We start from the raw sequence: 17,129 nt of genomic DNA, 5'->3' as shown, positions 1-17,129 counted from the left end.
TCAGGTCTGGGGAATGGGCGGGCCAGTCCATAGCATCAATGCCTTCCTCTTGCAGGAACTGCTGACAAACTCCAGCCACATGATGTCTAGCATTGTCCTGCATTAGGAGGAACCCAGGGCCAACCGCACCAGCATATGGTCTCACAAGGGGTCTGAGGATCTCATCTCGGTACCTAATGGCAGTCAGGCTAGGAGGAGGGCTGTGTGGCCCCCCAAAGAAATGCCACCCCACACCATGACTGACCCATCAAACCGGTCATGCTGGAGGATGTTGCAGGCAGCAGAACGTTCTCCACGGCGTCTCCAGACTCTGTCACGTTTGTCACATGTGCTCAGTGTGAACCTGCTTTCATCTGTGAAGAGCACAGGGCACCAGTGGCGAATTTGCCAATCTTGGTGTTCTCTGGCAAATGCCAAACGTCCTGCACGGTGTTGGGCTGTAAGCACAACCCCCACCTGTGGACGTTGGGCCCTCATACCACCCTCATGGAGTGTGTTTCTGACCGTTTGAGCAGACACATGCACATTTGTGGCCTGCTGGAGGTCATTTTGCAGAGCTCTGGCAGTGCTCCTCCTTGCACAACGGCGGAGGTAGCGGTCCTGCTGCTGGGTTGTGCCCTCCTACGGCCTCCTCCACGTCTCCTGATGTACTGGCCTGTCTCCTGGTAGCGCCTCCATGCTTTGGACACTACGCTGACAGACACAGCAAACCTTCTTGCCACAGCTCCCATTGATGTGCCATCCTGGATGAGCTGCACTACCTGAGCCACTTGTGTGGGTTGTAGACTCCGTCTCATGCTACTGCTAGAGTGAAAGCACCGCCAGCATTCAAAAGTGACCAAAGCATCAGCCAGGAAGCATAGGAACTGAGAAGTGGTCTCTGTTCATCACCTGCAGAACCATTCCTTTATTGGGGGTGTCTTGCTAATTGCCTATAATTTCCACCTGTTGTCTATTCCATTTGCACAACAGCATGTGAAATGTATTGTCAATCGGTGTTGCTTCCTAAGTGGACAGTTTGATTTCACAGAAGTCTGATTGACTTGGAGTTACATTGTGTTGTTTAAGTGTTCCATTTATTTTTTTTGAGCAGTGTATATTACACTGGATCATTCTTGAATAACTTCCTCCATTTCTTTTTGTTTTTCCTCTAACTTTTTTTGCGTCTCTATGGCACAGTTTTTATTGTTATCTATCTGTACTGTTAGTCCTTCAATTTCCTTTGTTAATATGGACTCTTTTGACCTACATTTGTTTTGTTTTGTAGATGAGTACTGAATTGCATGGCCTCCAAAGGCACATTTAAAAGTGTCATAATACAATAAGGGGATCTGCTGTACCTATGTTATGTCGGAAAAAGTCAGTTATAACTAGGACAGAATCATTTATAAACAAGTTATCATCCAGTTGGCTTTGATTAAATTTCCAATATCCTCGCCCATGTGGAAATTCTGTAAGAGTAATGTATATACCAATTATGTGATGATCCGACCGCATTCTGTCCCCTATCAACACTTTTTGTGCCAGAGAGAATGACATAAGAAAGTAATCAAGATGACTTGGTTGATTAAGCCTCTGCCATGTATATCTAGTTCAGGGTATTTAATCCTCCATATATCCACTAATTCCAATATATCCATGACATTCATGATTTCCTTAAGTGCCTGAAAGTGATAGTTTGTAGTGTGATTTCCTTTACTGTCCATAGAGGTATTTAAAACTGTATTAAAATCCCCCACCATAATAATAGTCTAGTGTTGCTTGTAGTGTTGATAAATTTTTATATATATTTTTAAAGCTTGGATCATCATTATTTGGACCATATAGCCATATCTGTTTATTGTCCAATAACATATTTAAAATAATCCATCTACCTTGATGATCTGTTTGGACAATTTGCACATTTGGATCAAAATGACTGTTAATTAATATCATCACCCCTTTTTAATTTCTTTGCCTATGGGAGAAATAGTTATTTTTCCACAAAACTTCATCTAAAATTGTTGAATGAGTTTTCTGTAAACAATAGATATTATATTCCTTCTCTTTTAGCCTGGTAAATACTGATTGTCTTTTCTTGTTATCTGCTAAGCCATTACAATTGTAACTGGCTATACTTATTTCACAAATTATCATAATTAGACACAAGTTTCAATTCTATTTATCATACTATATGTTTGTAAATGTATCATTAAAAAGGAACATGATGATTGAGGGTCTATATAGCTGTACCATGATATTTGCATTGCTACTATTAAGTAAACCTCCATTTGGTCCCTACTATTCCACCTGCGAAAACCCCTCCTCATCCCGAGTTGGGTTGTCATTCTAATGCCTGGAAAACCACCCCTGACCCCCCAGATCCCATGGCCCCGAAATGTTCGCAGATTTTACCTTTAGCTCAATTCAGGTAAGCATTATTTGCCCGTTGTTCATATTGTGTGTGTGTGCGTAAATTGCTTCTGTGTGTGTTTGTCTGTTTAGAATACGCCATATTGCTACGGCACTGATACTAACATTGAGTGGCTGCTTCCAATGTACTGACTCAACTCCAGCCACTTTAATAATGGAAAAAATGATGTAATAAATGCATCACTAGCCACTTTAAACAATGCCACTTTTTATAATGTTTACATACCCTACATTACTCATCTCATACCATCTACTGCATCTTGCCTATGCTGTTCGGCCATCACTCATTCATATATTTTTATGTACATATTCTTATTCATTCCTTTACATTTGTGTGTATAAGGTAGTTGTTATGAAATTGTTAGGTTAGATTACTTGTTAGATATTACTGCATGGTCGGAACTAGAAGCACAATCATTTCGCTACACTCGCATTAACATCTGCTAACCATGTGTATGTGATAAATCAAATTTGATTTGGATCTGTATAAGAGCACTGTTTTTTTGTAAGTGATAATGTGTTATTTGTTGTAACCAACAGTCTACAAAACTATTATACAGAAATCCAAAATAAGTCTGTCAGCATAGTTTAGTAAACAATATGATTTCCCCAGATGTCTCTAAATCAAAATCATATGTCCTTGGGACTGCAAGGGGTGCACGTTTTTTTGTTTTGCCATAGCACTACACAGCTGATTCAAATAATCAAGTAATCATCAAGCTTTGATTATTTGAATTAGCTGCCTAGTGCTAGGGCAAAAAAACGAAATGTGCACCCCTTGAGGTTGGCAGGCCCGAGTTTGGGAAACACTACTCTAAATTATAAAATGATGTCCTGCACTGAATGGTGTAACAGGGGTCTAGACTAGAGGAACTAACTGCAATACATGAAATGCAGGCTAGAAAATACATTAAATGTATTTCAGTCATGTCTCTGTTTGAGCTGTCTTTTACATTGCCACTTATCTTTTGATAATAAAAATGGGTTGTGTGCCTATAAAGAAGTGTTTGCCTCTGGTAGTGTTCTTGAGCCAAAAGCGGTGCTTATAGTCTCCAGAAATGACCTCATTGGACAGAAAGGGGGACTCCTCCACGCAGCCTCAGTAAAATACATTTATTTCAAATGTAATTTATATAAATAATAGTACAAATAAAAAAGTAGGTTTCTTTACATTAGGATGTTTGATAATTGACTGCAAATCAAGTCATTGTAGTAAACATGATTAAATAAATAGAGGCACCGGCAAATAACAATCTCATTCATGTTTTAGCGCATCGGTTCACTCTTGTATTCTTTGCGATCTGGGCTCTGCTCATGTGACTGTCTGTTTCCTAAACTGGGAAACAGTATACGGATAGCTAGTACAACGAATTAGCGCCATGCAAGAAATTATGTTGAAATAGCTTTTCCAGAGGATATGAATGTAATCAATCGCAAGTATACTAGATTGTTATTTGTCAATCATATTGGTAAATGCATGAATGTGTCAAAGCTAAGTGTAGCCAGTACTCCCCGTACATTTGTGCTTGCTAGCGAATCAGCTAGCTAATCTCAGCTAGCTTAAGTTTGTCCGCCTACGATGACAAATTTCAACAGAAATACAATAAATAAAGGTAGGCCATGGCCTCTGTAGACTTTTAGCAGATTGTTTGTTAGGTCTCATATGTGTATGTGTTAAAATACTTGTATAGCTAGGTAGTTATGCTAATATCCGGGACTGGCACTTGGGATTGCTAGCTACCCCCTCCTAGCTAACTTTAGCAGCTTTTTTTTGTATTGGCTATTTACCAAGTTTAGCGGGTTAACATTGCTAGTTAGCCGTTTTCCCTGGATAGCCACACACGCAGAGTCTGACAAATTAGCGAACGGAAGTTATGAAAAAACATTTGCAATTCGCTGGGTTTCTGGTTGCTAGCTATCATTTTGAAAGGATTGGTTGTGTTTGTCCACCGAATATGACACGTAGTTTAGTTTTCCATCGAGCTAATATTTGCTTGCTAACTTTGTTTTTGACTACTTGGTTGATTAGCTGACCCTTTTCTAGCTCGTTGGTTAGCCCTAGTTTCATAACCATGTCTTGAGTTAGCTAACATTAGCAAGCTGACCGCAGCGGTTTTTGCTTTCGATATTTGGAGCACGGTCGTCAATAGCTCTCTAACGGAAGGTCCTAGGATGACGGTAGAGTTTATTTGTATTTTTTTATATATATTTTTTTTAACCGATGGTCCCACTCTTTCCGAGCCAGCAAGGATGAAATATGCTGCTTTCTGGCGCTCCCGGTGGTTAGGGACCATCGAAAAAGTGCAATACCGGTGATTGCGTGTATGCATTTTGTTGTTGTTGCAATCACATTTCTCTTCAGTGGGGTTTTAACAAAGGTTGGCATCCAATGTTTATGGTGCATTACCGCCACCAACTGTCCAAGGGTAAAACAAACAAACTCCATACAGTGATTGGGGGTGTAATCCAGATACACTTTTTTTTTTTTTTTACAAAAATCTCCCATTTCTTCAATAGCTCCCTCCCCAGGCTCTTGGGCTTGAGAGGGTAGCACTGCTCGCAACAGCAGTGATAACTCCTTGAAATCCATTAGTCCCAGGAACTGCTCGGCCACATCCACAATTATGTAAATCTTCCCTCCACTTTAGCTATGCCGTTGATCACCATTTTCCATAAATATCAAAGTTCACCTTCTTTACATGTAATATCTCTGGCTTCTGCTGGTGGGAGGCCAACTCTGCAGCCTGCAGTGAATGCCTATCCAACTCCATGGAGTCCTTAGAAGAATCATTCATTTCCCTCAACCATTTGGATCACCTCTACATGTGAAATGCTCGGAACGGCTCTGACTTTGTCAACTTCATTCTCTTTCGACCTCGACAGGCACTCTGAAGATTTCCACCACAGCTGCAACACTTTACACGGTTTCTTCATTACATTCACCATGGACTTCTTTTCCACACCTTCCACCTGCAGACATTTTGTACATGTCCAAACATTCCACAGTACACAATTTACACTGCAAAATAAAAGCCTGGAAATAAAAGCTCTTACCAGGTTTACTCGGGTCGGGAGTGACTCCACAAAAAAACACAAGAATAAACACTTTTCTTTCTTGCCATCAACTCAAAAATCCTAAGTGCATCAACCGCTCCATGAATACTCTTCAGCACTTTGATGCCTACTTCTTCCGAGACCCCGGAAATGAATGCCTTGACAGGTGCTCTTCTCCTTAGCTCAAAGCACAGCCATCCATTCGCCTGGGATTCTAAAACAAGCTTCTTCTGTTCAGCAGAAACACAAAAAAATCAAGGCCAACCCAATCCTCCTGACCACCTTTATTTCCACTTCTCTCCACCATCTTGGATACTTCCAACGAATTTGTCAATTTGGGCCCCAACCCTCCCAGAAACCAGACTCCCAACAGATATGAGGTATTCTCAACACTAGGCGTCTTCTTTCCCATCCCAACTTTGTTCCTTTCCCATTCTTCTTAATTTCCACCTCCTAATTCATGTTCCACATCCTCCTTCATCCTTGTCTGTGCTCTCATCTTCTCCCGACGTGCTATTGGTTTCAGACATGTTCCTAACTTTTCCATCGGCCATGCTTCTTTCAGAGTTCGCTGCTTTCCCTGCATTCCATTCCTGAGGTTTAGCCCTATATCAAGATTATACACACTGCATAGGGCCCCCAGTCGCTGAAGGGCCCAGCATTTTTATTAGGTACCGCTAACTACTAAGGGTGATATATTTGAACCATTTACAAGGATACCTTTCAAAAGCTTCCTATCAAGGTAAACTAGAGATGTAAAACCACAATGTGAAGTAACAAAAATTGCTATAGATACAATCAGTAACATGAAACAAATATCTCGAAGAAATAAAGACCCGCACACTGTCGAAAAATGGAATAGTTCCAAAATTGAGGCTTGAATGCAAAATAAGGATGTTCATTGAAACACGATGCCCAAAGAAACACATTGTTTTCACTTTTTATTTATGCACCTTCTAGCACTATAATACATTTTTTGGAGACACCATGTTTCAATGAACATACTTATTTTGGATTCAAGCCTCAATTTTGGATCTATTCCTTTTTTTCGACAGTGTGTGGGTCTCTTTCTTCCAGTATTCTTATTTTGACTCCTACTCATCTGGAACAGTAGATCATTCAATAATATTCCTGGAAAATCTGGGGTATGTGCAACATAAGGCAAAAAAATGACAAGGGTTTGAGTGAGAGGACTAACTGGTGTCTCCAAGTGGCCACACACCAAGTGTGCCCAGTTCCTAATTAATTTCAATGCACTTTTGTGACTCAAAGAAGAGTCTTCAACTTTAAGGTGCTTTTATTTGTATTTTTTATTATTTTTTTGTTCTCCTAGATGTGCCACTGAGGAACTAGAGCAAGCACACTTGTAGTTTCGTTTGGAACACAAACCTGAATCCCTGCAATTACACAATTACTATTGTTTACATAATCCAACGGCCCATTATAAATCACAATCTGTTATCTGTCATCTTGTTACAAATCATCAAACAGTGATCATAAATGTTCACACCGTTTATGACATGTTTTATGATATGGGAATGTGAAGTTCACATTTGGATTCCCAGGTGTTTGGCTTGCTTGTATGACATCAAAGCGGTATTTATTATAATCCTCAACATCTCATCTTTCAAAATACAGAGTCCTCTTCATTTACAGTATTTCCCTCACTTACGGGTACAAGTGTAAAGGGTTAATTCACGTTCAGATCAAATTTTAAATAGCTTCCAGTACAATTGACATATACACCTAAAAACCACTTGATGTTGGGTTTCAGACCTTCCCCGCCCATAGGTACGCCCATTAGAAAATGCAATTTTTTATTGAACTGATTTTGCATGAATATATACTGTGATGGGTCTAATTTTCAATAGCTCACGATCCATATAAGCTACAGATCAACTTGATCTCTTATCAAAGTACATGTTTTTATTTTATTTTTAATCCTCCCGTTTGATTCGCCAGAAATATTTTTCATATTAGTGTTTTGGTTACTAATGCACATGTAGATCTTAATTTCTATAGTTAATATCCAGATGGTTTTGAAATCCAACACTGAAAATAATTTCCAATATTGTACATATTTATCATGTACAGTCACCTCAAATTTTTGCCATTGAGCAAAAAATACTATAACATTAATCATTTAAATACGGAACTATATTGTATGTTAAAAGAAATTGGTGACGTTATACTGAACAAAAACATGAACGCAACAATTTCAAGATTTTTCTGAGTTACAGTTAATGTAAAGAAATCGGTCAATTGAAATAAATAAATTAGGCCCTAATCTATGAATTTCACATGACTGGGCAGGGGTGAAGCCATGGGTGGGCCTGGGAGGGCATAGGCCCAGGCACTTGGGAGACAAGCCCAGCCAAAAAAGCGATCCCACAGGTGAAGAAGCCGGATGTAGATGTCCTGGGTTGGCATGGTTCACGCTTGTGAGGCCGGTTGGACGTACTGCCAAATTTAGTTTGAGGTGGCTTATGGTAGAGAAATTTACATTCAGTTCTTTGGAAAAATCTCTGGTGGACATTACTGCAGTCAGCATGTCAATTGCATGCCCCCTCAAACTTGAGACATCTGTGGCATTGTGTTACGTGACAAAACTGCACATTTTAGTGGCCTTTTATTTTTCCCCAGCACAAGATACACCTGTGTAATGATCATGCTGTTTAATCAGCTTCTTGATATGCCACACCTGTCAGTTGGATGTATTATCTTGACAAAGGATGTAAACAAACTTGTGCACAACATTTGAGAGATAATCTTTTTGTGCGTATGAAAAATCTCTGGGATCTTTTACTTCAGCTCATAAAAAATGGAACCAGCACTTGTTGTGTTTATATTTTTGTTCAGTGTATATTGTTTTATAGTAACACAATTGGACAGACAAAGATATTGTTTAAAAAGTAACATGAAAACATGTCAAGGTAAACAGCACCCCTGTTTTCGAATCTCCAGCAACCACCTACTGTAAAATATAGGGGTGGATCTTTGATGTTATGGGGCTATTTTGCTTCCACTGGTACTGGGCATCATGAACTTTACCAAGTACATGGACACATAGTTTGTAGTGCAAGTGGTGTCGTGTATTCGGGTTGCTTTTTAAACATATGGTGTGCACTTTGAGAAATCACCGGACTCTTCAAAGTCTGTTTTTGAGACTCATCACCATAGACTCATACTTGGCACAAATACATATATCACTGGCCCTTCAAATACAACCCCAGTTGTTCCATCTTGGATTGTAATTTACATCAGTCTAACCACAGAGAGAGTTGATGAAACACCACTTTTTGGAGTCCTGGAATACAATATTCCATAGCACAATGATCTGTGTTTGGACCCGATTTGGATGTCTGTCTTACTTGGAATTCCAATTAGGCCCACCGGTCATGGTTTTAAATGAATGTTGAGGCCTGCCAAGGATTGTGTATTCCCAATCGGACTCTTGTGTTGGTCATCTTTGTTTATAGGAAAATCTCCCACCCCAGTGTTGGAAAAATGTTCCCCTTGTTTAAAATGCCTTGGGGCTTCAACCCTAAGGTTGATGTCCACGCCCACCCGGAAATCTAATTAGCATAATAATAAAATATTCCTTAAAAATCTTTCATTTTAAGCTAGAGAGATCTGTTTTTTTTTGTGGCATTGGATGCGTCTCAATCCACTGCGTCCGCCTATGTAACACTTCTGTATTTGCGGTGACAGAGCTAGAGTGGTGTTTGTCAGACCATGAGACATCCCGAAAATCGGTCTTCTCACAGAATCCTCTTTAGCGTCTGAATAGTTTGGCCTACAAACTATGACCCTTCTATGGAAAGATGACTCTCAAACACAGTGGTGTTCTCCGTTTTGCTCCATGACCCCACAAGCGTCTTGTGACTCGTCTGCAGTTTGTACAGCCGATCTGCCAACTTCTGTCAGTAGGGTCTGAACATTTTGGGCTACACCCTAATATGACCCCTCTGTGTAAAGGTGAGACTCTCCCGAACACGTACATGTTTTTCTCTAGGACGCCCACGGGCCTCACAAGACTTGAATGAAGGTCCCGCGGTACCAGTTGAACAAAATGAATGGAGGTACAGTGGGGCAAAAAAGTATTTAGTCAGCCACCAGTTGTGCAAGTTCTCCCACTTAAAAATACGAGAGAGGCCTGTAATTTTCATCATAGGTAGTACACTTCAACTATGAACTACAAATGAGAAGAAAAAAATCCAGAAAATCACATTGTGTGATTTTTAATGAATTTATTTGCAAATGATGGTGTAAAATAAGTATTTGGTCACCTACAAACAAGCAAGATTTCTGGCTCTCACAGACCTGTAACTTCTTTTTTAAGAGGCTCCTCTGTCCTCCACTCATTACCTGTATTAATGGCACCTGTTTGAACTTGTTATCAGTATAAAAGACACCTGTCCACAACCTCAAACAGTCACACTCCAAACTCCACTATGGCCAAGACCAAAGAGCTGTCAAAGGACACCAGAAACAAAATTGTAGACCTGCACCAGGCTGGGAAGACTGAATCTGCAATAGGTAAGCAGCTTGGTTTGAAGAAATAGATGTGGGAGCAATTATTAGGAAATGAGAAGACATACAAGATCACTGATAATCTCCCTCGATCTGGGGCTCCACGCAAGATCTCACCCCGTGGGGTCAAAATGATCACAAAAACGGCGAGCAAAAATCCCAGAACCACACGGGGGGACCTAGTGAATGACCTGCAGAGAGCTGGGACCAAAGTAACAAAGCCTACCATCAGTAACACACTACGCCGCCAGGGACTCAAATCCTGCAGTGCCAGACGTGCCCCCCCTGCTTAAGCCAGTACATGTCCAGGCCAGTCTAAAGTTAGCTAGAGAGCATTTGGATGATCCAGAAGAAGATTGGGAGAATGTCATATGGTCAGATGAAACCAAAATATAACTTTTTGGTAATAACTCAACTCGTCGTGTTTGGAGGACAAAGAATGCTGAGTTGCATCCAAAGAACACCATACCTACTGTGAATCATGGGGGTGGAAACATCATGCTTTGGGGCTGTTTTTCTGCAAAGGGACCAGGACGACTGATCCGTGTAAAGGAAAGAATGAATGGGGCCATGTATCGTGAGATTTTAAGTGAAAACCTCCTTCCATCAACAAGGGCATTGAAGATGAAACGTGGCTGGGTCTTTCAGCATGACAATGATCCCAAACACACCGCCCGGGCAACAAAGGACGAAGCATTTCAAGGTCCTGGAGTGGCCTAGCCAGTCTCCAGATCTCAACCCCATAGAAAATCTGTGGAGGGAGTTGAAAGTCCGTGTTGCCCAGCAACAGCCCCAAAACATCACTGCTCTAGAGGAGATCTGCATGGAGGAATGGGCTAAAATACCAGCAACAGTGTGTGAAAACCTTGTGAAGACTTACAGAAAACATTTGACCTCTGTCATTGCCAACAAAGGGTAAAAAGTATTGAGATAAACTTTTGTTATTGACCAAATACTTATTTTCCACCATGATTTGCAAATAAATTAATAAAACATCATACAATGTGATTTTCTTGATTTTTTTTTTTTTTTCTTTTTGTCTGTCATAGTTGAAGTGTACCTATGATGAAAATTACATGCCTCTCTCATCTTTTTAAGTGGGAGAACTTGCACAACTGGTGGCTGACTAAATACTTCTTTGCCCCACTGTATATATGGAGACTGTTTAGTGCCCAAAATAAGATCTTAAAAATAAAAACTTTCTTATACAGTTGAAGTCGTAAGTTTACATACACCTTAGCCAAATACATTTAAACTCAGTTTTTCACAATTCCTAACAATAATAATCCTAGTAAAAACTCCCTGTCTTAGGTCATTTAGGATCACCACTTTATTTTAAGAATGGAAAATGTCAGAATAATAATAATAATAATTTCTTTCACCACATTCCCAGTGGGTCATAAGTTTACATACACTCAAGTAGTACTTGGTAGCATTGCATTTACATTGTTTAACTTGGGTAAAATGTTTTGGGTAGCCTTCCACCGGCTTCCCACAAAAAGTTGAGTAAATTTTGGCCCATTCCTTCTGACAGAGCTGGTGTAACTGAGTCAGGTTTGTACTCCTTGCTCGCACACGCCTTTTCAATTCTGCCCACATTTTCTATAGGACTGAGGTCAGGGCTTTGTGATGGCCACTCAAATACCTTGATTTTGTTGTCCTTAAAGCCGTTTTGCCACAACTTTGGAAGTATGCTTGGGGTCATTGTCCTTTTGGAAGACCCATTTGCGACCGACCAAGCTTTAACTTCCCGACTGATGTCTTAATATGTTGCTTCAATATATCCACATAATTTTCCTATCATGATGCCATGTATTTTGTGAAGTGCACCAGTCGCTCCTGCAGCAAAGCACCCCCACAACATGATGCTGCCACCCCCGTGCTTCACTGTTGGGATTTTGTTCTTCAGCTTGCAAGCCTCCCCATTTTTCCTCCAAACATAATGATGGTCATTATGGCCAAACAGTTCTATTTTTGCAGTTGCACACTGTAGTCTGGCTTTTCTATGGCTGTTTTGGAGCAGTGGCTCCTTCCTTGCTGAGCGGGCCTTTCAGGTTATGTCCGTAAAGGATATAGATACTTTTGTACCTGTTTCCTCCAGCATCTTACCAAGGTCATTTGCTGTTGTTCTGGGATTGATTTGCACTTTTCTCACCAAAGTACGTTCATCTCTAGGAGACAGAAAACGTCTCCTTCTTGAGCGGTATGACGACTGCGTGGTCCCATGGTGTTTATACTTGCGTACTATTGTTTGTACAGATGCTCCCTTGGATGAACCAGACTTGTGGAGGTCTACAATTTTTTTCTGAAGTCTTGGATGATTTCTTTTGATTTTCCCTTGATGTCATGCAAAGAGGTACAGAGTTTGAAGGTAGGCCTTGAAATACATCCACAGGTAATAATATAATAATATATGCCATTTAGCAGACGCTTTTATCCAAAGCGACTTACAGTCATGTGTGCATACATTCTACGTATGGGTGGTCCCGGGGATCGAACCCACTACCCTGGTGTTACAAGCGCCATGCTCTACCAACTGAACTACAGAAGGACCACAATTGAAGGTACACCTCCAATTGACTCAAATGATGTCATTTAGGCTACCAGAAGCTTCTAAAGCCATGACATCATTTTCTGGAATTTTCCAAGCTGTTTAATGGCACAGTCAATTTAGTGTATGTAAACTTCTGACCCACTGGAACTGTGAATTATACGTGAAATAATCTGTTTTAACACGTTTTAATGACTCCAACCTCGGTGTATGTAAACTTCCGACTTCAACTTAATCTCTCAGATATAGGATAAACACTTCAGAACAAACTTCCTTTGTATTTATTTGGGGGGGACTATGTTATTCCATGTAGTGATTATGTTATTCAATTTGTTTGAATGGGCTAACAGTGGTAAGGCCCAAATAATTATTCATCAAATAATTTTTCATGTTATTTTGATACTTCAAGGGGTCTATAAATTCAAATAGCAAGATTATCCTCGCTGTGACATTCCTAAAACATTTCCATATAGCTTAGTATTACCCCATCCCCTGGCTTAGATGGGGTTTAGACTCTTATGGGTTAAGGGAGTGCTAAAGCTGTACTGTTTCGCATTGGCAGTGGTGTTTTGCCAATTTGGAACCAAAACATGACAAAATTGTAAAACAGTGCACCGTTTAGGCAACCTTCCAGATGTGAGGTTTTAGCTTTGGCTACATGTGTATGCTAGCCAGAGAGCTGCAAACTTGCATGTTTTTATTTAAGGACACACAATATTTTAGTACTGATCTCCTAAATAGTTCCAATGCACTCATTGGGGAATGCTGCCTCTAGCTGTCAGTTTACATAATGGGCTATCTTTGCCAATCATGCTACTAATAAAGTTCAGGCCTAGAACTGCCCCCTCACATCACACAGCACACACCCTCATGATCTTCAATGTGGTCCTCTGTCAAACTCTAATTTTCTGTTACTTTTCAATAAAGTAAACTACTAGGCAACCCTCTTTTTTTCCTTCTCTTTCCCTGTGCAAAACCTATGCCTGCACACACAACAACTAACTACGATCTCCTTCTTGGCACTCTCTTCCCTCCCCAGCCTCTGCATGGCGAGCTAGCAGCAGTAGAAGTGACTCTCCCTAGAGCAGGCAGAGAGCAGTGGTGTGGCCCCGGCCTGTACAGGAGGAGAACCATGGCCTCTAGTCATCAAAGGAACTCTGTGCGAATCCTGTCCACCCGGGAGCGCGGCTCGCAGGCCTTTGGCTCCCAGCGCCTCCTGCAGCAGATGGTGGAGGAGAAGGTCCGCTGGATGAAATGGCAGAGTCAGGTAACAGCCGAAGACGACCCATTATCCCAGTAAAGAGATATGTCAAAATTGCTTTGGTTTCAACTGGGGCTGGGCGATATGGCCAAAATATTATATCACAGTATTTTTTAAAAATTGGACAGTAATGATGGTATTTTTAAAAATGTTTTTAAAAAGTTTTTGAATAATAAAAGTTCTACATTTGCTTTATGAGTAGTGAGTGATCCTAGGGTGGCAACTCACACACATTCTAAGTGATTTCTCCATTCTGATTGTTTTATACTGTTCAATTCAACTTCAACTAAAATACATTTCAGCACTTTTATCATTTCTGCCATTCCTGCACTCAATTATAGTGGTGGAAAAAGTACCCAATTGTCATACATGAGTATAAGTAAAGAGACGTTAATATAAAATTACTCAAGTAAAAGTGAAAGTCACCCAGTAAAATATTTATTGAGTAAAATCTGAAAGTATTTGGTTTTAAATATACTTAAGTAATCAAAAGTAAATGTAATCGGTAAAATGTACTTAAGTATCAAAAGTAAAAGTATAAATAATTTAAAATTCCTTATATTAAGCAAACCAGATGGCACGATTTCCTTGTTTTTTAAATGTATTTATCTATAGCCAGGGGGACACTCCAACACTCAGACATAATTAACAAACAAAGCATTTGTGTTTAGTGAGTCCTCCAGATCAGAGGCAGTAGATCACCAGGGATGTTCTCTTGACAAGTGAGCGAATTGGAGCAATTTCCTGTCCTGCTAAGCATTGAAAATGTAACGAGTACTTTTAGGTGTCAGGGAAAATGCATGGAGTAAACGGTACAGTATTTTCTTTAGGAATGTAGAGTGAAGTAAAAGTTGTCAAAAAAATAAATAAATATTAAAGTAAAGTACAGATACCCCCCAAAAATACTTAAGTAAAAATACTTTCAAGTACTAAAGTACTTTACACCACTGCTCAATTGAGATCATTTCCACACTGCCACGTAAGGCTGCACGATATGAGCAAATAATCTCGGACTTATTTTTTACCAAATGTTGCAATTGTGATTTGACTTGCGGATTAGAGAAAAACTGTTGGAATGATGGAAATAGAATGACTATTCTAATTCTATATTTTGAATATAATAGTTGTCACTTTGAATACAGTGTTGTTTGAGATGACAACTAAAAAAAATGCCAGGGAGTTATTGTGACAGGGTAGGAACAAAGTGTTGATAAGTGTTTCCTCGGGCTACTTATGTAGCTAACATATTCTTGCTTTGCATATTCCTCTTTGACTTAGAAGATACTGTTGCACAAACAACATGCTGATTTAAGTCTACACCATCACTGGTGTTATCAGGCTTTATTAGCTAGCTCGCTAACAATTAGCGTCTCACAAGATTCAGGGCAACTTGCTAAGAAATGACAAACTAGCTGTTTGCTGATGTAAGAAACACAAACTAATAGAGTCATTCTAGAACACTAGTAGAGTTCTATTAAGAAGCAAAGTGAAAACAGCATTGTTGTCATCAACATTGTGCAATGTGCTGCATTGACCGTGCAGACTGAACACAAGTGTCTCGTGGTTGAGGAACATCAAATGCGCTCATTGAATGACAGGGGGCGTTTCTAGGTCTGTGTGGATGACTCAAGTAGCGAAGTAAACTATAAAAATGTACATTACACATGGCGTGTCACATTTAACAAACCAAACATTCAAATACCGGTAAAGAAAAACCCAAACCGGTCACTGCATCATTACGCTATATCATAAAATACGGTATATACCGCCCAGCCCTAGTTTCAACAGATATGGAATAGTAGTAGGCGATCCATCTCTCGCTGCCCACTTGCTGCAGAAGGCGTTTTGATCTGGAGTGCATTATACAATTGATGTAACTGGTCACCATGGAAACAATGTCCTGTGCTTATCTTTATCATCTTCAGTCTATTTGGGGGCTGGCTGTTCTTCAAAATCCCTAATAATATGAAGTTAATGCATCATAATTCGACTTGAATCAAGTCATAAGTTTAAAAAACCTGTCTATTTTGTGTTTGTCATTTTGTGCTTTTAATAATCAATGTGCTACCTCCATGTAAGGCTCTGGTGTTAAGTGATGTTTGTTGCCTCACACAGAAAGTAGAGCTGCCAGATAGCCCTCGCTCCACATTCCTGTTGGCCTTCAGCCCAGACCGGTAAGGAACTCAACTGACCCAGCCGCATGAATCGATTCATGAGCGCATTTTAGAGGCAGGGCTTCCTTTAACATTATAACAGCAGCAGTACCATTCACTCCATGCACCTGTTTTCTCTCTCCCCCTCTTCTATCCACTCTGATAGGACCCTCATGGCTTCCACTCACGTCAACCACAACATCTACATCACGGAGGTGAAGACTGGAAAGTGCCTGCATTCGCTCGTGGGCCACCGCCGCACACCCTGGTGTGTGACCTTTCACCCCACCATCCCCGGCCTGGTGGCCTCCGGGTGCCTTGACGGAGAGGTCCGCATCTGGGACCTGCATGTAAGTGGTGCCTTTTCTAAAACACAGACAGGCCCCTATTAAGATGAATAGGACAAGTTTCAGGTCCCTGCTTGCTAAGTTCTATTGGTATATTGTATTGTTATGTTAGGTTGTAAGACTCCCATACACAGCACAGTCTCGACAGAAGTAAATGTTGAGGTGTACCCCAGGGAACTCTCCTTTGTCTGACTGGTTTGTGGCGGCTCCAGGCGTCATAAGGAAACTTTTCCATCTTCAATGTTTTGCTATTGGTTGCCTAGTTGATAAACCCTGATCACAGCAGTGATCATCAGGCAAACATCAGGCAAATGTTTTCTATCCAGTATTGCCGTACAGTTCTTGTTTCTTTCTCTATTAAACCCCCTTCTTGTGTTTGTTTCTGCAGGGTGGCAGTGAGAGCTGGTTCACAGAGAGCAACGTTGCCATTGCCTCCCTTACCTTCCACCCCACCGCCCAGCTCCTCCTCATCGCCACCAACAATGAGATACACTTCTGGGACTGGAGTCGGCCCGAGCCCTTCGCCGTGGTCAAAACCGGCAGTGAGACTGAAAGAGTCAGGTGGGACACCATTTAGGCACAATTATTTATATTGTGTTCTATTTCATTCTGTGTGACATATTTCGGGAAGATGGATTTTAAATATGTACAAAATGTCTAAACATTTATGTTCCATTCACATGCAACAACCCCCAGTGTAGTGAACATGTTGTATGGTTTGCTCCATCTCTCTCAGGTTGGTGAGGTTTGATCCTTTGGGGCACAATCTTCTGACGGCTATTGTGAACCCCTCCAACCAGCAGGTGAGTCATTCGTCG

At 40.6% G+C, this 17,129-nt stretch overlaps 1 protein-coding gene across 3 annotated transcripts in view; it reads left to right on the top strand.

The window, feature by feature from the left end:
• The first annotated feature begins 3,708 nt into the window (after nucleotides 1-3,708).
• LOC124004917 (activating molecule in BECN1-regulated autophagy protein 1B-like) overlaps nucleotides 3,709-17,129 on the top strand; it is a 51,531-nt gene continuing 38,110 nt past the window's right edge. For 2 of the 3 annotated variants that reach the window (XM_046313737.1, XM_046313734.1), the window contains exons 1-6: nucleotides 3,728-3,835; nucleotides 13,590-13,817; nucleotides 15,927-15,985; nucleotides 16,131-16,314; nucleotides 16,700-16,872; nucleotides 17,048-17,114. In XM_046313737.1, the coding sequence (XP_046169693.1) occupies nucleotides 3,830-3,835; nucleotides 13,590-13,817; nucleotides 15,927-15,985; nucleotides 16,131-16,314; nucleotides 16,700-16,872; nucleotides 17,048-17,114 (717 nt within the window). In that variant the 5' untranslated portion in view covers nucleotides 3,728-3,829. Of the gene's footprint in view, nucleotides 4,026-13,589; nucleotides 13,818-15,926; nucleotides 15,986-16,130; nucleotides 16,315-16,699; nucleotides 16,873-17,047; nucleotides 17,115-17,129 lie in introns of all 3 variants that reach the window. The other variant, XM_046313741.1, reaches the window with a different exon arrangement.

This window comes from Oncorhynchus gorbuscha, linkage group LG02 (assembly GCF_021184085.1).
Source record: "Oncorhynchus gorbuscha isolate QuinsamMale2020 ecotype Even-year linkage group LG02, OgorEven_v1.0, whole genome shotgun sequence".
In the NCBI taxonomy this organism is placed as follows: Eukaryota; Metazoa; Chordata; class Actinopteri; order Salmoniformes; family Salmonidae; genus Oncorhynchus; species Oncorhynchus gorbuscha.
The sequence above is the reverse complement of the archived record's forward strand: the minus strand, read 5'-3'. Positions and strand labels throughout refer to the sequence as shown.